This window comes from Pipistrellus kuhlii, unplaced genomic scaffold (genome assembly GCF_014108245.1).
Source record: "Pipistrellus kuhlii isolate mPipKuh1 unplaced genomic scaffold, mPipKuh1.p scaffold_m20_p_2, whole genome shotgun sequence".
NCBI lineage: Eukaryota > Metazoa > Chordata > Mammalia > Chiroptera > Vespertilionidae > Pipistrellus > Pipistrellus kuhlii.
The window spans coordinates 63784728-63810783 of NW_023425515.1; the positions used below are offsets into that span (position 1 = coordinate 63784728).

The 26056-nt window shown below is 38.8% G+C and overlaps 1 protein-coding gene across 2 annotated transcripts in view; it reads left to right on the forward strand.

Moving 5' to 3' along the window:
• Positions 1 to 13478: 13478 nt before the first annotated feature.
• IFT57 (intraflagellar transport 57) overlaps positions 13479 to 26056 on the forward strand; it is a 73104-nt gene continuing 60526 nt past the window's right edge. Inside the window, exons 1-4 of one of the 2 annotated variants that reach the window (XR_006742090.1) lie at positions 13479 to 13812; positions 16368 to 16530; positions 17376 to 17494; positions 22233 to 22323. Coding sequence is in view for 1 of the 2 variants with exons in the window: in XM_036446688.2 (XP_036302581.1) it covers positions 13601 to 13812; positions 16368 to 16530; positions 17376 to 17494; positions 22233 to 22323 (585 nt within the window). In the remaining variant the exon portion in view is untranslated. The remainder of the gene's footprint in view (positions 13813 to 16367; positions 16531 to 17375; positions 17495 to 22232; positions 22324 to 26056) is intronic. The other variant, XM_036446688.2, reaches the window with a different exon arrangement.

Genomic DNA, 26056 nt, shown 5'->3' on the forward strand with positions numbered 1-26056 from the left:
GTGCCTGCTATGAGTGAATAACCTTTCAGAGGAATCCAGCCCCAAACCATGGAGTCACCCCAGCCTTCAAATGTTCCTTAGTAGAGATCCTAAACATTACATGGCAAAGACAAGCCATGCTTGATATGCTCTTTTTGAGTCCCAGACCCATAGAATCTACTGCACAAAGAAATACAGAGAGCATTACTTGATATGAATATTTTATTGCAAAAACAAACACACACACAAAAACAAACACACAAACAAAAAACTGTTTGCAAACAGGATGACAAACCAAAATCAGTATGAAGCTCAGGCCTCAGCAGTTACAGCACAGTTTACAAATCATGGATGAGAAAGTAGTTTTCTATTGCAATTGGTTACCAGAAAATTACATTCCTTTCAGGGTGTGACACTGTATAACTTTATTTATAGCTGATTGGCTAGGAAGCTATAAGGCCACTCTGACATGAAGCTTAAGTTTTGTGTAAGGTCAGAGACAGCATTTTAAGGAAATTAGCACAGTTTAAATTTTGGTTATATGTCCATGAGCTTTGGGCTGGGGTATATTCAAGTTGTGGTCTCCAAGTTGGAGTACAATCATAATAGAATGGTGCCAAGCTGCTAAGCTTTGGTGTATGTTGTTATGCATAAATAGTTACTAAACCACATTAAGCCATGGTGGCCATGAGAATGAGCCAAATTGACCAAAGGCTCCGACTGCTGCCCTTTGAAAATCCACTGCCTGGTTTGTGCAGAGGCAGTGTCTCCGAAGGGCTGCTTCCAGGCAATGGCAGAGTGTCCTGGGAGACATGGGACTCCAGGTCATTTGTTCTTGGTTTGAGGGCTTCTCAATGGCCTTGCTGAGCCTTCCTCAAATTGGAACCACATGTTCCACTCACACTTCCTTCTACCTCTTCCTCACTCAGGTCAGACTAGGCGTGATCTAAAACACAGGCAGCAAGTTGGGGGTTTGGTAATGACTTACTGCCTACCAGGCAGTGAGAACATGGCTAGACTTCAGGGACCTCTCCCCCATGTGTTCCTGAGGGTCTTGGTGCATGGTGTGCTCTTTGGAAAACATTCCAATGGAAGTGAATACTGTGATATGAGGGGATGACACTGGCATCTGAAAAATATGATGGGAACAGTGCTTACAAAGAGAGGGTAGTTGGCTGGTTAGTACTAAGTTGTATTGACACCCTGCAGAAGGATAGTAGGAGATGAGGGCTATAAACAAGCAGTTAGGAGCAAATAAGAGAGCCAGAGATCCCAGGTAGTAGCTTACAAAGAGGCCCATCTCATGATGGGAGGCTAAATTTGTGCAGAGAACCCAGACATTTTAATTCTCAGACAAGGAAGATCAGTTGTATGACAACGGTCAGGGATGCACTGGTAAGAGGGGCACCAGCACCACTAAGAAATTCTGTGGTGCCTTTCCTCTACCAGCTAAAATGTTAGCCCTGGAAGCAGTTACATAGCTAGACAGGTCACTATCTTTGGAGACAATGGGGCTTTGCAGTCATAGAGACCAGGTGGTAGTGCTTGTGTGTCAGGATCCAGGAGGCTATAATTACTATGATGACTGGCAAGACCAGAGGGCAGCCCAGGTTGCTTGACCCATATGGAGTTGTAAAGATAGAGCATAGTGTTGCTAGGGGCAGATAACAAGGGTGGTGTTGCTTAATACCACAACCAAAGAAAGATAAGAATGAAGGAGCAGGATGCTGAGAGTGGTTGGCCAATCACTTGCTCATTACCAAGAGCAGGACAAATGTTCACATCTGTAATCCATTAACTAGAGAAGAGATTGGAGCTCTGAAAGGAAGGATACCATGGTAAGTATGTGCCATGATGATACTGTGTCTGTATGCATGATTCTAATTGATACACTTGGTAGTTGGAACAATCCCCACATTAAGTCCCTGGTCTCTGAAATAAGAACTAATATAATGGGAACAGTCAAATGAAAACCTCTGAAATTGCCTCCAATCAGGAACAATATCATGTCCTATGGCAAATACAAGTACCAACATTAAATATCTCAAGGATGCAGCAATGTGGCTCCTATCATATCTCCATTTAACTTGATTCTCTGGCCTCTTCAAAAGCCAGAAGGATCCTGGAAAATTACTGTAGACTATCATAATGTAAGTTAAGATGTATCTTAATTATAGCTATTATACTAGGCATAGTATGGTTGATAGAGAAAATTAATATAGCATCAGATACACAATATATAATGTTAATCTAGTGAACATGTTCTATTCAATCCCAATCAGGAAAGAGGATCTGAAAGAGTTTGCATTCACATGGATGGACAACAACACCCTCTTAAAAATTTCCCTCGGGATTATGTTAACTCTTCTGCCCTCAGTTTTAGCCCTAAAGAACATCCCACAGAACATCACACATAGCCATCACATCCATAGTATAATGCTGACTGTATGGCAGTATACAGTGAACGCTTCCATTCCTTTATTCTACACTTTGTGTCAATCTTACACCCAAGGTTTTGCAAACTCCCTTTCCATCACTGGCATATAGCCTAATAAAATTTTTGCATGTCTAATCCCATTTCAGCCTCTGATCCTTAGATTTGGACTAACGCAAGTGCTTTAGAGAAAAGTCACCTAAAGAATAAGGAAATATTAAAAAGTGGCTCTGTGGGAAATAAAAGGGAGAAACTGAATTTGCAGAGCTATGGCTGTAATATTCTCCTACTGTGGTGACTATAAAAAGGGCTTAACATCACTATCTCAGACTAGGGAGAACCATCTTGGTCATAGGTAGCCACCTGGTCTTCCAATATAATCAGAGAGCTCTATGCTATCAGTGATATAGAATATGACATGTGAAAATATGCCACATTGGCATAAGAATTATTTTTCAGTTTAAGACAACTGAGAAATAGAAAATACCCCCCAAAAAATCTCTGCCCTCCCCCACACTTGTTTAAAAATCAAACTTATACTCTTAATCACCAGAAACTCTTACCAACCCAGAGACAGTACTGAGAGAAATTTATATATGATAATAGGCCTTACCAAAACAATTCTTATTTTTCATTTGTTTCCCCTATATAGTTACTTTGAAAGCCTAAATCCCTTTTTCTTTGTCTTGCCACTTCTGTACATATTTATTATTCTTGATTAAGATGTTATCCTATTTAATAAAAGAGTGATATTCAAATTGACTGCACCTCTGCTACATGCCCACCAGCCAATCAGGAGTGAATATGCAAATAAACCCAACCAAGATGGCTGAGGCCACGGAGAGTAGGGGAGAGGTTTGGGTTTCTCCAGCGATGGAGGAAACCAAGCTTTCCGCCTGTCCTTGCCATCCCAGGCTTCCACTAAGGCTACAAAGTTTCAATTATAGAAGGTAAATAAATCCCAACAGAAATGGGGGCAGCCACTGAGCCAGCAGAAGATTTGGCTCTGCTCCAGGCTACAAAGTTTCAATTGTAGAAGAAAAATAAATCTCAGATACCAGGGCCTCTGCTTGGGTTGCCTGGGGGCGCGGCCAGCCTGCAAACTACCACAGATCCTTGCCCAGGCTGCTCTATGCTCCAGGGGAATCTCCCTGCCCACCCCCCCCACCCCCCCCCGGTCCAGGACACCCTTCAGGGCAAACCAGCTGGCCCCACCCATGCACCAGGCCTCTATCCTATCTAATAAAAGGGTAATATGCAGAATGACCATCACTCTACACACAAAATGGCTGCCTCCATGTGATCAAAGATCCTGCCTTCATGTGTACACAAGATGGCCACCACAAGATGGCCAGCAGGGAAGGGTAATTGGGAGGGACCAAGCCTGTAAGGGAGGGCAATCAGGCCAGCAGGGAGGAAAATTGGGAGTGACTAGGCCTGCAAGGGAGGGAAGTTGGGGGAGACAAGGCCTGTAGAGAAGGGCAATTGGGGGGGACCCAGGCCTGCAGGGGAGAGCAGTTAGGGGGAATCAGGCCTGCAGAGGAGGACAGTTAGGGGTGACCAGGCCTGCAAGGAAGTGGCAAATAGGTGGCAGGGGAGCAGTTAGGAATCAATCAGGCTGGCAGGGAGTGATTAGGGGGTTATCAGGTTGACAGGCAGAAGAGATTAGGGGCAATCACGAAAGCAGGCAGATGAGGGAGCCAGCAGTCCTGGATTAGAGAGGGTGCAGGCTGGGCTGAGGGACAAACACCCCCTGTGCACGAATTTCATGCACTGGGCTTCTGGTATATTATAAGTCCAGGTCCTAGTGACCCCTTTGAGCTATAACACATTACAAATAATCTCACTGCACTTATTAATTAATAAACTATTTGTTTGTATTTTGTTAATCTATTTTCTGCCAGTTTATTTTGCAGGGCCCCAGTCATAAAATGTAGAAGGGTAGAGGAAAAAATTTTTATCTTGGTCATTATATATTAACCCAGAAATCTCATCTCATTTGGGATAAACCAATCCCCTTTTGTAGAGGAAGAGAGAGCAGAAAATTAGTGAAATTTATGCTCCAGGGAGCCTCACTTGCATTGTCCATTCAAAGCCCTATAGCTGATTTTGAATTCAAAATTTTTTATTTATTCTTATAAAAAAGGACTCCCACCACCCATTGCATAAGCCTCAGGTCCCCCAAAGCCTGCATCTGTTCCTGGAGGCCTATATAGCAGGATAGAAAATTTGGATGTTTTCCCAAAATGGGGATCCATGTATGAATGTCAGATAAGTCGATGATGTGTCCACATTTGCATTTTAGAAAGATTACTCTGGGAACAACGTAGACAAAAGTATAAAAGGGAACCAGATCTGCAGGGAAAAGTGTAAGGAAGCTGTCATTGTATTTCAAGCAAGAATAAAGGCCATTTTCATTTTATTTCATAAAAGGAGTTGGTAGTTTCCTTTGAAAGAGCAAGATCTTCTGGGGCAGTTCTAATTTTACTTACAAAAGCTTCAGCTTACCATTTCAGGAGTATTATTCTTCCTCCAAGAAGCTGAAGAGATTCAAATCTTTTGCAGTGCAACAATTTGTCCTTGCCTTCAGAAAATAAAATATGGAATTTTCATACTCAACAGTGCTGTTACTAGCATAAGAAAAATAGCAAGAATTTCTGTTTAAAAATTGACTGTCAGATTGAAAATGGAAAAGTTTTTCAAAGATATTTTTAGCCCAATAAGAGATTCAAGCACAGTATATGCTATATCCCTGGAAGGTAAATTCAGTATTACAACAGGTATTCTAAGAATACATATTTTAACAATAAATAAAATTAGAGTTCATCTGGAGGAACAATTATATGATAATTATGAAGACTGAGAGGATTACAGAGATGGCTTGTTCTACAAGTATAAATCTTATTTTAAAGCCACACAAACAAAAACAATTTAACAGGCATGAGATTAAGGGAAGAGATAACTATTCAAAGAAGTTTGGAAATGGACCAAATAAGTACAGGCATTTCACATCAATAGGAAAAGAAAGGGCTGGTAGATGGTTAGTCATTTTTTCACAGCACTATGGGGTGGAAGGAAAACCATTAATTCCTAGTCTCTGGGGGAACAGTGAGGAAGATCTTTCCTTCTTCCTCGGGGCTTAGACCACCACACAGTCTACGTTCCAACCATTGTCTACTCTTCCTCAGAAAGTGACTATGACAAATCCACACTGTGACTTGGGCCACTGGGGAGAAGGAAGAAAAGTTTTACACAGAGTTTATGAGTGTTCTTTTTAACTCTAAAGCTAACATTTAAAAAAAAAATGTATACAAGGCATATAGATCAAGCACAAAGACTTACTGAAAATGATTTGTTAAAAGGTAATAAAAATAATGTTTAGACTATGTTCTTGATTTAGGGCTATTTTAGTGTGAGTTCTTTGTAATGAACTAAAACACAGTCCAATTTGAATTCTTAGCAGATGGGCCCCAGATGCATATTCTTCTTCAGATTCTGGAAAATATCTGACTATATATGCAGAGCCCTTGCTAATGATGCTAGGCAGAAAGTTAGCTTAGGCTCCTTCACACTAAAAAAGCTAAAGGGCTTCAGCCCCCATGTTAGATACAAAGGAGAGGAGCCATCATCTTCATTCTAAAGCCTAGCTTCATACCTTAATAATGTTGGTGCCCCCCACTAATTCATTCTACCCCTTCAGGGGACTCGAGAAAGAGAAGGTATAACAGACAATGGGGATACAGAAGAGGCCCAACCAACTTGGGAAGGGTAGGAAGAAAAGTCTGGAGAGCCTTCCTTCAAAACACATGTAGACCCCACATTAAAGTCTGAAGTATTTAAGCACAGACACCAGGCTCACAGGTCTTTGTAGCACCAAGCCCAAGAATAGTGCCTAACACACTATATGGACCCAAATATTTGCTGTGCAAAAAACTAGAAAATACTCTCTGTGGTTGTCAAAAGCAAAACACTGATCTCTAGCTCTAATAGTTTGGGCTTGCACATTCACACTTTTAGAAAGAAAACAAGTTTTCTCATTGTCAAAACCTCACTAGATGCAAACAAGGCAGAATGGGTTCCTTGTTCTATTCATGAAGCAAAATATGTAGGTATGGAGTGTGAAAATCTCTCTACTAAATAGTGGGAATAAAAATAAGGCATTTGGATTTAATGTTTTATTACCATGTAATGGTCTGGGCAACAAGTTCCAAAGCCTCATGACAAGGTTCCAATAAACATTTGGGAAACAGGCCATCACAAAGCCTGGTGTACTGTGCACTAAGATGCAGAGTTATATGATAAAAGTGGAGCATCTAGCAGATTTGGATTTTATTAGGCTCAAGCCCCATTAAGAAATATTTTCCTTATAACATTTATTGTTTAGTTTCCATCTTGAATCTAATTTTGCCTTGGGGGAAAAATGCCATCCCAGATTGTAAAATAAATTGAATTTTTGTAATCTAGCCCTTAAAGAATAAACCCATTTCTATTTAATCTTCAAAACTCTGACAAAAAAAAAGATCAATTATTTTTTGTTAGTACCAAATATGTATCAAACCAAAGCGTTACTAACATATATATGATGGAATAGAACTCTTATCAAGAAACTAGACCAATTGTTTCAATGTTTGCAGTTACTTATCTGCTATTTCCCCCATAAGACACTGTACTGCAACCAATCAATGGTTTATACTTTCACCAACCTCACTTTCTTCCGTTCTTTTCTATTTTTTTTTTAGCTTAGTTTATAGCCATCTTCATTACTTCAGTACACATCCCACATAATGAAACTCAGAAGTGTGGCAGTTTAATGTCAACTATTGTAGCAAAAGCTGCTGGTATCTACCTAGATCCCCTTTTACCAGTTCCTCAGTTGCTACAAGTACTGGCTGCTCAGTAGTCACAGTTGTATCTATCTCCAAAAAATTACCTGGGGCCCACAGAAGCAACCTCACCCAGAGGTACCTACGGCAGCCCACAGCCAATGACTGAGTGGGATGGGACATCAATGCCCCAGAGAACATCTCATAGTGCCCATTAGTAAGATCTGTTAAATTCCCTTCCTAATATCTCCTTTTTTTTTTTTTTTTTTTTTTTTTTTTTTTTTTTTTTTTACAATTTTAATTGCTACCTCCTAGTTAAGGAGCTATCACCTAACTTCAAATTGCCTTCTGAATCAATTTTCACCTTATTATCTATTCCTTTCTCTACAATACAGCCAGAACATGCTAAGATGCAAATTTAATAATCTTCCACCCCTATTCACCTCCCCACACACACACTTGGAACCTTTCAATAATCATCCTGAATCACTTGCTAGAGGCAGTAAGCTAAACTCAGTTCACACATGCACTTTGCCTCTCTACTCTCCCCTCAAAAATGAGGCCATAAAGCAAAGCAAAACCTTGAAATATATACAGTATAATTAGATGGCATTCATCTCCCATGAGAGCCAGTTAGCTGAAGCAGTTAACTGTAATTTTAATGGAGTTAGAAGACTTTGATTAGTAGCGAAGAACTACAAAACAAAGTAAACCCAGGAGAATGGGTTACAAAACCACATTCCTTTCTAATTTAGGGGGTTTGTTACAGCAAATTAGGTCTTAGTGTGTCCCTTTGATATTTCCAGCAAAAATCTCTTCTACCTTTGGCCCAGAATCTCCTGGTATACTGGATGGCAAACTTCACAGGTTCAGGTTGGGATGATGAATAGTTCCAGGTGGGTGACTACATTTTAATCCTGGAAAATTGCAACACTAAGTACAGTAATGATAAAGTCAAACCTATGGTTGTAATAATTATGTTAAACAATAATTTGTGCATATTTAATACTTAAGTACCTAATATTTGAAAATTTGGCATATTAGACTAACTTATGATTCTAATTTATAATATGATTCTAATTTATAATAACTAATTTAGACAGATTTGGTTTTACATAGATCTTATTTCTTTCTCCTCCTACTTAAAAAAACAAAACAAAAATTTTAGCTTTAGGAGATTTAACCATCCGGAATGGTTTATCAACAATATTAAAACAAACATAGTAAGTTTATGAACAGTTTTAAACTTCTACAGGAATTTAACTTGTAAATTCCATGTCCCCTTAAACTTGACTCTAACAAATTTATAGCATTTACAAATTGAATACGATTTTAATATAAAAAGAAAAGTGAAGAACAAGGCTTCTTAGTTTTGAACTTCAGTGTATTAATAAATCAAATATCTTTAACAACTAAAGTAGCCTCTGAAATAATATTTTCTGTGTAGAAAGGTCACTCTCAAGAATATTAGCATCTCATATTTATATGCAAATCTAGGTTCAGATCCTTATAAAATCATAACATATGACAACATTGGCCAAATTCTTGCATGGCAGAAATGTCACCTCCTTGAAATGGGTGCATTAATTTTCTAAGTTCACCATAGTTATTCCTTCCTCCCCCCACTCCCCTACTACCCCCTCATCCCTCAGTCACTCATTTACCTTTACATTCCTGGTATTATAAAGGCATCTGCATTTCAACTCAGGTATCTAAAGCAGTGATTCTCTAGTAGGGGTGATATGTCCCCCAGGGGCCAGTTGGCAATGTCTGAAGATATTTTGAGTTGTTACAACTGTGGATGGGTGCTACTGGCATCTAGTGGGTAAAGGCCAGGAATGCTGTTAAACATCCTACAATGCACAGAACAGGCCCTACTAACAGAAAATTATCCAGTCTAAAATGTCAATAGTACTAAGGCTGAGCAATGCTCACCTAGAAAAACTTCTAAAATCCTGGGTATCCTGGAGACTAATCCACTGACATTATATGGGTCACAAATGACTTTTTTCTTCACTTTCTATGAGGGGGAATATAAGACAATGGGGGGGGAGGTTTGTTAGCAATCTGAATCTATGCCAGTAACCAGTATTCTGATGCACATTTTGCTAGTATAATTAAGCCCCATTCTTATATGTAAAGCTTGTCCAGCCTTGCAGAACCTGTTTCCCAGAATACTCCCCTTTACAGAGGCCATAAACCATGAACCATACACAACCCCTGACTGGGTTGGCAGTGCTTGTGTCAGGTCAGGCCTTTGGGTGTAATCTCACTTCCCCCATCCCAACCCATGGGGAGCTGCAAAGCCCATGAAAAGTTTGGAAGCCTGGTCCACATTTGGGGGACAAAGAAACTAAAGGGATAAAAGGAAAGCTTTCTCCACAGTCATCATTCAGGCTTTGGAGAATGACTTCCCTGAGTCACTGCACTAGTGCATCTGCAAATAAAGAGTTTTTCCTTAGTCTTCCGAGTACCCTTTGTGTGCTTTCCAGTCGCCTGGTAATTTCTGCAACATTTATAGAGTCCTTTTTTGTACCTAAGTTCTTAAATTTGGATGAGTTTCTCTTTTCTTTAAAATTTGTTCCTTCTTTCCATCAAGAAATCCTTCCCTACATTGAGGTTTAAGGAACTCTACTTTGTTTCCATCTACACATCCTACCAGTATTTCACATTTATGTCCTTATTCCATCTGGAATTTATGTGCTGGCATTTAGAGATATAATTTGGTTTCCACATGAATAGGCCATAGCTTCAATAGCATTTATTGAGTAGTTCATCTTTCTCTACTAATTGATAACACTAACTTTGTTGTATACTGAATTTTAAAATAAACTTTCACTTTATTTCCAGGCTATTTTCTACTTATTCCTGTGATCTCATTTCAAATTACACTTTTATTAGGAAACTTATTAATATCATAATTCCTTCCTCATGCTTCTTTAAATTTACTTTTATGTACAAATTTCAGTATCAGCCCTCTTGGAATTTTAGTTGAAATTGTACTGAGTTTATAGACTGGATAAATATAACTGATTTTTCTCACTCGTGAACATTGTATCCCTATTTGGATTTTTCCATGACTTTCAGGAAAGTTTAACAATTTCTCTCTAATGATGACAGACTTATTCCTGGGTGCTATATTAGGTTTGTTTTTGTTTTTCTAGTGGCTTTTCTTTAATTTGGATCTCATATTTAGCACACTTGCTGATGTATCTTAAGAGCTTGTCTATAGATTCTTAGATTTTTACTTAATCTTATCACCTATGATAGTTGCTTCTGCAATACTTACTACTAATTTTTGTCTCAGTGTACTGGCTCTAATGTCTAGCTCCGTTTCAAAGAGTGCATGCTTTTGCCTTGTTTGTGGCTTTACAAGGCACTGCTTCTATGGTTTTCTCTTTCTATATTTTTGGCAAATATTCTTTATTAGGTTAAGGAAGTTTTATTCAATTAGTGGTTTTCTAAGTTTTTAATCATACTGACTGAATGGTACTAAGTCATTGTAACAAAAAGCAGCTTTGTTTGTTAAGCCTGCCCAGTCTTCTCGGAGGACTTGTTCTTATATTTGCAGACTCAACTGGAAAGCCTTCTTCCATCCTAAAACCTGCTTCCTTTTCCTCCTCAGCCTTGCTCAGCATCTCTCAGGGAAAGCCCTTTAGCTTAAATCACCTTTGATTGGGATGCTGTTCAGTTTACAGAGATTAGCCCAATCACAGAAAGATCTTAAGGGCCTTAAAAATTACCTCCAATTATTTCTCAGACAGTTTTCAAGAGAAAAAAAAAAATCAAAATCAGAAGCCAGGCTATCATTGTGGTCAACACACAGAGCAAGGGATAAAGCTCTCTGGAGATTCTTGAAAAGTGTGAACATGTCACAACATTCCATTCTCTTCAAGCTCTTATCTATCTCCTTAGTCAACAAATGAGCTCATCCTGCAACAATACTAACAAAATGTACCATAAAGCTTCCAAGTGGCTGAGACAGATGGAAGAGAATTTGGGTGTGCATTCTTACACATGTGAAGAAAACTACTTCCATCAGGGAAAAGGCCTCTTAAAGTGTTAACTGTTGTGGACTTAAGAACAAAGATTCAACAAAAGTAATTCCTGGGGCCTTATAAAAATGAAATGACATTACAGTGTTCTTTCTGTGGGAAATGCAGTGCTGAACAGCTGGTTTTTCCTTCATTATTTCTGTGCCACAGCTACTGGGGGTCACTTTATATTTTAGTCTTTTTCTTCTTCTTTACAGCAATTAAGTGGGGAAGGAGGAGGAATAGTTTTTCAGACTGCTTTCAAAACACATTACATCACTAGTGTACCAGGGAAAGAAATGGCTAGGTTGTAGGAGAGTTATCCCTTCTTCTCACTGCCCAAGACAAAGTACACATGTTGTTGGAGGATTTCTCTCAGCCAAAAGACAATGCTTGACTATTTCATCTTGAGTGCTTTATATAATTTCTGAAATGTCAAAATGTCTTATGTAGGCAGCATCTCTCTGTGTGTAACCAATTAACCTGTCAAGTCCAACACCTTTTTGAGAGTCATTTTATAGCATGATTTAGAACTTTAATCTTTTTCAATCCTAAAAAGTTATACATCATCTTGTACTCTGAAAGTTATACAGGCATGCCACATGTGGGGGTTGGAGTGGGGATATATGGGGAAGAAACACTGTTCTAAGGAGTCAAAGAAAAATACCAATTAGGCAATGGGGTAGAGTCAAATCCAATTTCCCCACTCATCTTGATTAAAACCAGATAATTAATGACTTGTAGTAGGCAAAAAAACAATGTCATTTATATAATATGTAATTCTCAATGGCCTTCCCCTTTTGATTGTTTTCTACACAAATTAATGTATTTCCTTTCTTTCACAAATAGAAAAGTATTTGCTTTTCTGATTTTTCACTTTGATACCTTTATTAGTATCAGAAACAAGGTAGGTCTAGACTGGTATTAAAATGAAAAGCACCCATCTGTCCATTTTCCTAACAAAACCCAAGAGATATTACAGATAAATTTCAAACTTAGGCTATGTCCAAAGTGTGACTCTTCTAATATATTCACTAGTAGCAGATATAAGAGATCAGAGATCCCTCAAAAACCATATTATAAACACAAACACATGCTCAACGTCTTGCCATAAGTTTTCTTCTCCCAGGAAACCTCCAAGCATCTACTACTCACCTCTTTTTTTTTTTTTTTTTTTTTTTTTTATGTAGCTATTAGGAAAACTTCTTCATATACAGGCTTTCTTTAAGAACTATAAAACTCTGGTTAGATTTGTCCCCTATCTTGTATTTTCTAGGTCAATAGCTGCAAAGTTCACTACTAATACTGTCTTCAGTCACATTTAGAGCTATAGCGCGGGGAAATACATTCCTTTCAAGACTGTCTCCTCTATTTTAACAAGGTAGACCAACACTTTATACTGCATTGTTAATGGGTTTGAAACAGATTAGGAGCAGAAGGATGTTCATTTAGAATTCTTGTTTCTAAGGTGGAACACATCCTTCCCAATGGCTCCTTCTTTTGTTCATCCTCTGCCATTCTTTCCCCCCACTGTCTCCCAACCAACAACCCCTTTCCTAGCCCTGGAGTAATACTAGCAGGGGATGATGATACTTCCAGTCCTGTAAATACACTGTTAAATCAAACGCAGCATTCCCTAGTGAAAGACTAAGTCTAAAGGGGGAGGGGGTGTGTGTGTGTGTGTGAGGAACAGGGGGGAGAGAAGACCCTCCTTTGGAAAGTTGCTGTGTGGTAAAGGGAAGGGTAATGATATCCAGGATATCAACTATCTTTACAACCATGAAAACTATCAACTTTGAGAAGAAAAAAGAAAACAGTGGGCTGGAACGGCCTTCAATACTGCTAGTCTTCCTTGTTCTTTAATCCTTTAAGCTGCTCCTAGGTGACTCAGATGCCTGCTCAGCTAGCTGCCCTTGGTAAGCTACTAGGTCTAACCAGCCTCAAGCCAGCTAAGGGCCAGCGGGAAAGCCCAGCGGACCCGCCAGAGGAACCGCCTCCACTTTCCAGCAGCAGCAGCAGGAAGAGGCGGGGCACCACGTGGGTGGCTGGACGCCACGCCCCCCAGAGGGGCGGGGCTGCCTCCGAGCCATTTCCTCCGCAGAGGCAGAGGAAGGGGCGGGCCTTCCGTGACGTAACCCAGAAACCCCGCTCTGGTTGGAGAGAATGAAGAAGGGATCTGGGCGGGGGGAGGGGGCGGAGTCTGGTTGCCCTGGGGGCGGGTTGCTTGGCGGTCGCCTAGTAACGAGTCGCTGCCGTCCGGGCTGCGGCTGGGCAGGCCGCGGGAATCTGCGTGCGGGAGCCCACGCCGGGCTCCTTCCGTCCGCGGTGCGATGGCGGCCGCCGCGGCCGTGGTCACGCCGTCGGGTTTGGAGGATGCGGTGTCTCGGTCCCACGGCGAAGGGGCTGGGGAGGCGGTGGTGGAGCGGGGGCCCGGCGCGGCCTACCACATGTTCGTGGTGATGGAGGACCTGGTGGAGAAGCTGAAGTTGCTCCGCTACGAGGAGGAACTCCTCCGGAGGAACAACCTGAAGCCCCCGTCCAGGTGGGTGCCCTGGTCCCCGGCACCTGGGTGCCGCCTGGGAAGGTGCCCCCCTCCTCCGCCTTTTGGGGGAGTGCCTGGCGCGGGTTAGCAAGCACTTGCCCCCACCTTCCTATCCTGGAGGGAGCACTTCACCCCAAACTTGGTGACGGAGTGCTGCCGCGGAGCTCAAGGAGTTCTGACTTGCTTTTTAGTAGAAAGAATAAAGTTTTAAAACAGCAGGAAGGATTGGGAGACAGCTTGCCTGGTCTTTAAAGCACAAACGCGCCTCCACAGAAATACCAAACTTTTGTTTTCTGGTTATAAAAGCAGTAAAATACATTGTAGAGAACTCAGAAAAACACAAGAAAATTTGTAGAAAAAAACACCAAAAATAATCCAAGAAAATTTGTAGAAAAACCCCAAAATCACCCATAACCTTATGCCCAAAGATGATTGCCAATACCGTATTAGATCTATCTCTAGCTTTTATTTTCCTCTGGAAGAACCTGCCTGTACAGCTGGTAACCATGGGTGCCCAGGACCTTGCTGAGCACTTTACATGCAGTTTAGTAATCTTGTTGACTGATTGTCCTGGTCTAAAGGACTGCTTGTTGCCTTTGCAACAATAGGACTCTCAGAAACCAAGAAGTAGAAAGACAATTGAAATGGCAACGCTGGAATTGTCTCTTTGTCATAGAACCTAAAGTTCTGTCGTTCTGGAGCCCTTGGTTGCTGAGAATAAGGGGCAGCTAGCACTTTCTCCTCCCATCAGGGTAGCTTAGCGATTGACAGATAAATCAGTTTTGTAGCTTTTTCCCTTCACATTAATACATGCTTACATTTGTTTGTGTAATAGACACTTTAGGTTAAAATCTGTAGTACTTTCTCTTAAAGGCCAAAGGGAGGGTCAGATAGTTTCCCTTAACAGTGTGGCTCTCATTCCCTGCTCTCTTTCGGTATCTTGAATTATAAGTTGTGCAGGCTTTAGGTAAACAGTCCATATTGCTAAGTCTGTCCATTGTAGATGAAAAGTTAGAGGGAAAGGTAGTATTGTTTGATCCATGATAGAAATAGTAGAATTGGGAGTTATTACTTGAATGAATTGATTAGGATAATATAAACAATCAACACTTTATGTTTAATATGTGTATTTTCTCGAGTATATTTTTTAAACTAAAAAAAAATGGCCTTATGGTTCTATTGATGTAACCTCTGTGCTATTTCCTCAGGAGTGCTCTGTGATACTTTGAATCATGGGTTTGCATGGAGGTATCTTAGTTTAATGATTCTCAACGTGGTCTTTAGGGCAGCAGCTGCAGCTCCTGGGAATTTATTAGAAAGGCAATCCCACAGGCCCCTTCTGGGGTCTCCTGTATCAGAAATTCTAGGGGTGGCACCTCCAAGTCTGTGTTTTGACAAATCTTCCAAGTGATTCTGAGCATCCTAAAGTTTAAGAACCACTGCCATAGGTCTACAGAATCTGTCAGAATCCATTTCTCTTTTCTGGAATTATCAGTCAATAAGGAAAAGATGAGTTGTGACCAGTAGGTGCTTCAAAAGGATTGTAAACGTATACCTGCCAAGACTTCCTGGGGTTACCTGCACAGATTTTATGACCTTTATTTCTTCACAACTTTCTGTTATCTTCCTGGACATTTATATTTATCCTGCAGGAGAAAAATTGGGAAACATGAAGTAGACTTCTGATTCTTATGAAAAATAGCTATAAATATAATTAGAAACATAATACTAATAGCTACACATACAAAAGCAAAATAAGCTGTTTAATTAAACTGAAGTGAATATTGTTGCTAGCAAATTTTATTCCTAACATGTTTAGGTATAAGTTATATTGATCCTCATAATACTGTTTTTAGTTGGTTAGATGATGTGGCAAAAGTCAACAAATGTTCTTAGATTTGGGATGTGATATTCAGTGGTTCTTCATCCTGGCTATATCTTAGATCTATCTAGGAAGGTTTTGAAGTAAACAAATATTTGGGCTTCACTCCCAGAAGTCCTGATTTAATTCATGAGAAAATAACTGTTTGGTCAGGTAGCAATAGTTTGAGGAGTTTCTTGGATGATTCAAATATGCAACCAAGATGAGAACAACTGTTGAATGGAGCTGACAGAATAGAAACAGTAAGTAAAGTTACCAGTGACATTGTAAAAAATGTAAAAATGCATAGTGAATAATCATTAAGGTCTTGTTTTAAAATTCTGAGATTCTCTTAATTTCAAATTACCATTTTCATTAAGTACTCATTAATTATTCCTGACAAATTATTTTTGCAAACGTTCTATATGCTGTGTGTTATAACATGCCCTGCATTTTCTGGTGTAAGGTATTTTATCTAGTATTTTTTTTGTACAGTAGTTATTGCCCTAATCCTGTTGATTAAAAACTTCACTGTTAGTACTGTGGATTCCCAGAAACTTTAGAGTGTTGTTTGATTTTAAAGCCATTACACACACACACAAAAAAGTCTTTTGGCAATTTTGGACTCCACTCTTTTAGTTTTTATAGATTTTGCAACATTTCATATTCCACCTTCCCCTCTTGTTTCGAACAGACACTATTTTGCACTGCCTACCAACCCTGGTGAACAGTTCTATATGTTTTGCACTCTTGCTGCTTGGTTGATTAACAAAGCAGGACGCCACTTTGAGCAGCCTCAGGAATATGATGACCCTAATGCAACAATATCTAATATATTATCTGAGCTTCGATCATTTGTAAGTATAAACAACTCTCTTCTTTCTGCATGCTTTCAAGTTATGAAATTTAATATTGATAATTCAACAACATAAATGCTAGCCTTTTAGATGAACTCTTTGTGAAAAACTGTCTACCTATACACAAATTTATATGCATACATAAATCTATATATATAACATTACATCTGGATTTATTTTCTGGTAAAACCTAAGAATAGTTGATATTAATGCCACTAATAAAAATGCTCAACATATACCTTTCATAGCCCAAAGTAATAATATTTTTCTTAATTTTGATAAGTCTCAGAGATAAATTTGTAGATACTTAATTCTTAAAAATTTACAAAACCACAACCTGAAACACTATTTTGAAAGAGAACTTTGATTTAATAGACCATGATATCAGTTGTACGTTCCATTTCTGACTTTTCCTGCGTACTCTTCATTTCTAATTTTTTCTGGGGATGGGCAATAAGAATTTTTGTCAAGCATGTTATGTGTTTTTCACAAGTGAATCACACTGTCCTTTATATGGTTGTTTGATGATAGGATACCAAGCTAGTAGTTTTACTTGTTTTTACCCTAACAATATCAATGATTTGTTTGCCGTCATGAAGTCTTTATTGCCTTTTAACTTGATACTTTGACAATAAAAAGTCTTTGTTTTTCTTTAGTGTTTTATGCATCAATGGCTATAGAGATGGATTTTTAAGAAACAATGTAATTATTGTTGTTTTAATCATATTTGTAAAATAGAGAAATGAATATATAATAATAATTTATTCAGCAGTACTTTGCTTAAAATATTTGGACATTTGGAATATAAATAACAAGTTATATCCTGTTTATCTTTTGTATTTCAGGGGAGATCTGCAGATTTTCCTCCTTCAAAATTAAAGTCTGGTTATGGAGAGCATGTATGCTATGTTCTTGACTGTTTAGCTGAAGAAGCATTAAAATATATTGGTTTCACCTGGAAAAGGTAAAAATTAACCAACCTGGCAATCGAGGTTTTATGTGTATAGCTTTTTCCTATAAGGATATATAGTTATTTAATAGAACAGATAAAAAGTATTTACTTTTAATATTTCTAAACTGAAAATGCCATGGGTGATTAGAAAAATCAGCCTAGACAAAAATTGGAATATCTGGTGTCTTCAAAGCCAATTCTGATATTATTGCATTCCTCTAGTTCAAATATACAGTATAATTATTAAAGGTTTAACTGTTAACTGTTTATCTTAGTCAATTTAGGAGGTTTTTTAAAATCCTCACCCAAGGATATATTTTTTATTGATTTGAGAGAGAGAGAGAGGGGGAGAGAGAGAAAAACATCAATGTGAGAGGGGAGCATCAATAGGTTGCCTCCCATAATAGACCTAACGGGGGATCTGACCCCCAACTTAGGTATGTGTCTTGACCAGGAGTTGAACCTGCAACCTTCTGGTGTATGGAATGATACTTGAAACAGTTGAATTACCCACTTAGGACAATGTAGGAAAATTTTTGGTTATATTTATTTCTATAACCAAACATGGTATATGTATGCAGATAACTGATAGCTACAGATTTAAGAGGGAAAAAAAGGAAATCAATATAGTACTTTAAATGGGATTTTTTTTTTTTTTTTACCTTTGCTTAAAGTGACTAGGCAAAAATAATACTGAAGAAGCCAACTGATACTCTTATAAGACATTGTTCATTCCTTCGTACTCTGACATGACAGTATATTGTTTATATATGTATTATTATAATTACTAAAATAGTTATAGTATTAAAGTCAATTGTTTATAGGTTTGGCTTTATTGCTAGAAATTATTATATATTCATGTGTACTCTATGGCTGGTAGCATAGGACTTGTTATATTAAAGATGTTCAATAAATAGATGAAAAAATAAAATATTCTGAAACTGTCAATTTATCAATATATAGTTATAACTAGTAAATATAAATTTATTCTTTTTTTAAAATATGTTTTATGGATTTTTTACAGAGAGGAAGGGAGAGGTATAGAATGCTAGAAACATTGATGAGAGAGAAACATCAACCAACTGCCTCCTGCATACCCCCCACTGGGGATGTGCCCACAACCAATGTACAAACCCTTGACTGGAATCAAATCTGGGACCCTTGAGTCCGCAGACTTACGCTCTATCCACTGAGCCAAACCAGTTTCAGTAAATTTATTCTGATGAAGATTGAGATTATTGATAGGTAGAGATTTTGGAAGGTATTACTCAGGTAAAACATGAGCAAGCAGTGATTTTGCTTCTGTATATTTTATTTCCTGTTAATAGTTTAATGTGTTTTCAATTGACAAGTGAATAGATAATCTATCCCATTAATAGATACTTTTAAAAACTTACTCATCTTGGGTTAGCATCTGGTTGAAGCATATGAAATTACTGATACTCATTTATTTTTGAAGTAAAAAATGGCTGTTTCAATTATCAACCAAATTACCACATAGTCAGCATAAAGAATGACTACATGATCCACATTACTTTTTTTGCATTCTCACCTAAGTTTATGTTTCCATTGATTTTTAAGAGAGAGGAAAGGAGAGAGAGAAACATTGATATGAAAGAGAAACATCAATTGGTACTTCTTTTATGTGCCTCAAATAGGGATCAAACCTACAACCTAGGTAGGTATATGCCCTGACTGGAAATCAAACCTGTAACCTTTTGGTGTACAGGATGATGCTCTAACCTGCTGAGCACCTAGCCAGGGCCTCATTACTTCTTTAGTAGAATCCAAGAAGTTGTAAGTTGTCCTCCATTTAACATTTAAAAATTTTTTTAAATCTATTGCCCAATGTATTCTAAATTCAACAGAAGCTATTGATTTCTCATCCACAATTCAATTTTGTACTTCCTTTGCTTTTGGGCTTATCTTATTCATGGCCATGTATTGTGATTTGGAATATATATAAGAAAGAAAAAGGGAAAATATTGAAGATAGGAAGTAAAGAATATATTAGCTATGTAATATGTAAATGACATAGAATTTACATATTTATAAATGATTACTTTATATATCTAAATATACCAAAATGAATCCTACAAGAATATTGCTTGTGAGATTTCTATAAAAAATAGGAAATTTATTTTTTAGAAGATTGATTTTGTTTTCAGTAGTTTCCTTTCTTAATATTATATGTTGATTTTTTTATTTTGTTATCCTGTTCAGGTATGAACTTATATTAAAATAAGTTTCCAGTATTTTTAATGTGGGAAATACATGTTGTTACTCTTGATGGAGAAATAATTGTCCAATACTTAGTGTTTCGAGCACTGATTAGATTTTGGAAATAAGAATAAAGCTGGAGCCCTAGCTAGTTTGGCTCAATGGATAGAGTGTTGGCATATGGATTAAAGGTTCCCAGGTTCGATTCCAATCAAGGACATATCCTAGGTTGTGGGCTCAATCCCCAATAGGATTGATGTCTCATCATTGATGTTTCTAACTCTCTCTCCCTTCCTCTCTGAAATCAATAAAAAAATATATTAAAAAAAAAAAAAAGAATAGAGGTGGAGTTCTTCTTACTCTACAGAAATAAACTTCAAATTGATCAAAGATGTAAATATGAAAAATGAAACTATTAAGTGGTAGTACTAAAAGACCAAAGGGTTGTGGCATGTTTTGTGTGATTTTAAAGCCAGGATCCATGCACAAAAAGGTTGCAATCAATGTAATAAGAATTGTAACAGCTGAAATCAATTTGGCTTAGAGTGTCAGCCTGTGGACTGAAGCATCCCAGGTTCGATTCCGGTCAAGGGCATGTACCTTGGTTGTGGGCACATCCCCAGTGGGGGTGTGCAAGAGGCAGCTGATTGATGTTTCTAACTCTCTATCCTTCTCTCTGCCTCACTGTAGAAAATCAATAAAATATATATATATATAAAAAAGTATTGTAACAGTTGTAAATAGCCAAGATTATCCTACACTGGAGGACCAGTGCATGAAAATTCATGCATTGGATGGGGTGGTGGGTAGAGGGGCTCCCTCAGCTTGGCCTGTTCCCTCTCACAGTCCGGGAGCCCTCAGAGGTGATAGGTGACCCGGCGATCAGGGGAAGGCAACACCCCCATTATACTTCTGCTGCCATTGCAGCTTTGGCTGGCCCTGGTCACCTGAGTCTCAGGCAGCCCTGGGCAGCTGGGTGGCCGACATCTAAGGCTTGCCTGCACCTTGGGCTGGCCCTACATGACTGGGCAGCTGATATCTGAGGCTTACCTGTGCCTCAGGCCGGCCCTGGGTGGCTGGGGACCTGAGGACAGATCTGAGCACACTATGTGCCTGCCACCTCCCTTTGGCAGGGCTGAGGGCACTGGACACCGCCATCTTGTGGCTGTGGGCACCACCATCTTTGTGGTGGTGTGACATTCAATTTGCAGAGTCCCTCTTTATTAGATAGGATACTAAAAGGTAATATGCAAATTGACCCTAATGGACGAATGATCCAGAACAGCCAGTCACTATGACATGCACTGACCACCAGGGGGTAGATGCTCAATGCACGAGCTGGCCCCTGATGGTCAGTGTGCTCCCACAGGGAGAGCACCACTCATCCATAAGCCGGGTTGACAGCGGCAAGTACAGTGGTGGTGACGGGAGCCTCTCCTGCCTTCTCTGCAGTGCTAAGGATGTCTGACTATGGTTTAGGCCCATTCCCCTCAGGCCTAAACTGCAGTCTGACATCCCCCAAGGGCTCCCAGGCTGCCAGAGGGATGTCTCACTGCTAGCTTAGGCCCAATATCCTGGGAACTGGGCCTTAAAAGGAAAGTGAAAATCCCCCAAGGAGTCCTGGACAGTGAAAGGGCACAAGTCGGGTTGAGGCAAACCTCCCCCCCGTTCGCTGAGTGCATAAATTTTCATGCACTGGGCCTCTAGTATATAATAAACTAGGAAAACATTTTTAATACAGGGTAGACTATGCATTAATTTTCTTCATATATAAAAAGTCAAAGGACATAAATAGGCCTTTCCCTGAAAAGAAACACATATAATCAATTAAAACATTAAAAGGTATTCAACCACTTCAATGTAAAAAAATACAGTTAAAATAAGAATGAGATATTTCCGTTAAATGATTGGCAAATATTAAAGTTTGTTTACTATATTGGTGAACATATGGAAATGGAATCACTGGTGTTAGAAGTGCAACATTATAGCAATAAATTTTGACAATATTTAGCAACACAATAAAATGTACAAAGTTGTTGATCCAGCCATTCTATGTGTACAATTTATTGTAATGAAATACACAATGAAAAATATACAATGATGACCTTTGCAATATTGTCTAGTTAGGAAACTGGAAACAAAATCAATGTTCAGCCATAGATTGCAAGTTAAATTAATATTATGATTTTGCTGTTAAGTGGAATACATGCATAGAGAGGAAGAGATATATGTATAGGTACTTACATGTTGTATATTAGTAAATGAAGAAAGTACATTGGTTAACAATATGCATGGTATTAGCCTATTGGTGTAAATTTATTCTTTAAATTTGGTGATAAGTATTTTGCCTCTTTACATAGAAAGTTTCAGGAAGAATACATGAATCATTTAACAGTGATTATGTAAGTGGGGTGGAAAAGGACAAAATCTGTTGTAGAGGAGATCCTTAATATTTACATTGTTTATACCTTTTTGTCCTGCTAGAGCGTTTGTTTTCAATTCTCAACTCATATTAGCTTTATTATTTTAGACCAACGTACCCAGTGGAAGAATTAGAAGAAGAAACTGTTCCAGAAGATGATGCAGAATTAACATTAAATAAAATGGATGAAGAATTTGTGGTATGAGTGTTACTGAACTTATTATTCATTTTCACCTTTGAATTCTTCCTTCTTCTTTTAATTCTTTGAGGTTTCTATTTTCTGACATATTTTTATTTCATTTTTTCTAGAGACAAGAAGTTCAGTTGTTTAGATGTTTGCTTAAGTTAATGCTCATGTTCTCTAGTGACTGAGATCTGGATTTTAATAGAGGTTCTTAAATTATAGACAGGAAATAGTAGACTCCTAGTTATATGAGCAAACACTTTATTAACAAATGTTCATGATCTCTAATAGGTCATAAATAAAAAAACAATTTAAAACAGAACAATAGAATTTAAGATTAATACATTCTTCTTAATAAGAACACCATTTATGTCTCAGAAACTCCATTATGCTTCTAAAATAAAGAAAAATACTAATATTAGAACTTTAACATTTTAAATGCAACATTATTTAAATTGTTGACTGCATCTGCGCTTTTTTCTAGTCAACATCTTATCCATAGTGTGAAGCTAAATGATCAAGTTTTTACAATAGACTAGACTCATAAAATGATAGAAGCAAAGGGCTCTTAGAATCATAGTTGGATTAACCTTATTTTTTTGGAAGTATAGATATGATATAAAATTAAAATACCTGTGTATTTTACTCTCATAAACCAGTTGAATTTTCCAGGTGATTGTAAAAATTTATATATATAAAAGACTAAGCGACTGAACAACTGGCCAACTGGTCGCTATGATGTGCACTGATCACCAGGGGGCAGATGATCAACACAGAAGCTCCCCCCTGGTGGCCAGTGCACTCACACAGTCAACCTCCTGTGGTTCCTCCCCCAAGCTGGCCAACCTCCTGTGATCCCTCCCCCTGGCCAGCCAGTCTGATGAACCTGATGGGGTCCACCAGCCAACCTCCTGTGTTCCCTCCCCCGACCAACCTCCCATGATTCCAATTGGCCTTAATTGCCAGTGAGGTTGAAGGACTCCACCCATGCATAAATTCATGCACTGGGCTTTTAATTAATATATAATAAGTAGATTTTATATTTAAGCTTAAAATAATTTATTTAGCTGGTATATGATACAAAGATATTAGTCACTGCATTGTTTTATAACAAGTGCTGGAAATTACCATAAAAGAACTTAGGTTACATTTAATAATAGAATATAATGTCTCCATGAAAAATTTTTTAAAAGTATGTTTTTATGGATTTCAGAGAGTGAGAGGGAGAGAGAGATAAAAACAACAATGATGAGAGAGAATTATTGGTCAACTGCCTCCTTGATGCCCCACGGGGAGTCGAACAGTTACCTCCTGGTTCATAGATTGAATCTTAGCCACTGAGCCACACTGGCAGGGCTAAAATTTTAATACTTGTTTGTAAGAAGTGCAAACTTCTAGTTATAAGTTATAAGGATATATTGTACAGCATAGGAAATCCTATCTAACAAAAGGGTAATATGCAAATTTACCATCACTCCAACATACAAGATTACTGCCCCCATGTGGACACAAGAAGACTTCCACAAGATGGCCAGCAGGGGAGGGCAGTTGTGGGTGATCAGGCCAGCAAGGGAGGGCAGTTGTGAAAGACCCAGGCCTGCAGGGAAGGCAGTTGGGGGCAACCAGCCCTGCAGGGGAGGAAAGTTAGGGGTGACTTGGCCAGCAGGGGGGAGCAGTTGGGAGGGAGGACCCAGGCTTGCAGAGAGAGCAGTTGAGAAGGACCAGGCCTGCATGGGAATGCTGGGACCAGGCCTGCAGGGGAGGGCAGTTGGGGAGGACCCAGGACTGCAAGGTAGGGCAATTGGGATTATGCCTGCAGGGGAGGGCAATTGGGGGTGACCAGGCCAGCAGGGTGGGCAGTTGGGGTTGAGCAGGCCTGCAGCGTAGGGCAGTTGGTGGCAATCAGGCTTGCAGGGACAGCAGTTAGGGGCAATTGGGCCGGCAGGGGAGGGACACACCCCTGAGTGCACAGATTTTTGTGTACTGGGCCTCCAGTATAGTTAATAGTATCATAACTATGTATAGTGACAGATGATTCCTAGACTGACTATGGTGATCTCTTCCTAAGGTATGTAAATGTTAAATCACTATCTTGTACACTTGAAACTAGTATAATATTGTAACTCTATATATAAAAGCCCAGTGAATGGGACAGTGGAATAACCAGAACGACCAAAATGACTGGTGGCTATGAAGGGCACTGTGGCAGCCAACCAGCCTGATCTGGGCCCAATCAGCCCCACCCCCAGCTGGCCCGGTCCCCAGTTGGCCCCCAACTGCCTGAGGCCCCTTTCCCTGGCTAGCCTCAGCCCCTCCTCCCCGGTTGGTCTGCCCAGATCAGACCCCAACACCCCGATTGGGGGTGGGACTAGCTAGCCAACCACCCACTGCCCCTCCCTGCTGCCAGCCTGGCCTGATGGGCCTCCTTTGAGGCAGGCCTGCCAGATCTCACTCATGCACAAATTTGTGCACTAGACCTCTAGTGTCAACTGTAAAATCACTAGGTATATATAGTCAAATTGCTGGGTTTAAAAGTCATGTGAAATGAAATACTTCTTCACTGTGTGTCTATTTCACAACCTGAATATACATTTTAAAATACATAAATATTATTGAACTGAAAAAAAAAATTGTTTACAAAGAATTGTTACATGGGCATGATACTACAATATACATAAACTCAGCTATGAAAAATGTGTGAGTAAAGAAAAATAATATCAATAGGTTAACATTAGTTATATATGAGTAGCAGTATTATGAGTAATAATTTTATTTTCAGAACATTTAACATGTTTTATAGAAGGAAAAAAAAACATTGTAAAACTAACCAATTTAATAGATTATTTTTATCACAAGAATTCTTATATTTTAAAAGTTAAGGTAAAAATATATTCATTCATTCTACATGTGTTTATTGAACACCTGTTGTGTGGCAGGCACTGAGTGAGACCCTAGTTATATTGCACGTATAAAAGCTCTGAAGCAGGAAGGAATTTAGCCTGATCAAGGAACTAAGATAAAACTTGTGGCCAGATCTCCTGAATGAGAGTTGGGAGAAGGGTGGCTTACGATGAACTGGGGAGATAGGCCAAGTCCTTATTATTTGAGGCATTTTTACGAGTTTAGACTTCATTCTTTCTGTAAAAGATCTTTTTATTCAGATTTAGAAAAGTTTTTAAGACTTCACATATTCCCAGTTTTTCACTTCACTTATTTTACTCAGGTATATTTCTCATCTTGTTTCTCTTCTTTTTCATCTTTATTGTTGAAAGTATTACAAATGTCCTCCTTTTTCCCCATTGAGCTCTTCTAGCTCATCCTGTCCCCTGTCATTTTGTCTTCTTAATAACTGTTTATTAGTTACTTGCTTATTGAGATACCTGGTCCTAGTGCATCAACATTTAGCTTTAAAGACATATAACTTGAAACTGCTGTAAATGCTCAGAAAAAAAAGTACAAAACATACTCATCAGCCCTGGTCAGGTGGCTTACTTAGTTGGACCATCATCCATATACCGGGAGGTTGCAGATTTGATTGCCGGTCAAGGCACATTCTTTGGTTTCTGTTTGATCCCTGGTTGGGATGCATGCAGGAGGCAACCAATCAATGTGGATGTTTTTCTCTCACATTGATTTTTCTTCCTTTATCCCCCTTCTTCTCTCTAAAATCAATAACAATGATAAAAAAAAATATATCCTTGGGTGAGGATTAAAAAAACTAACAAAATGTTCTCATCCAAAAGATAAT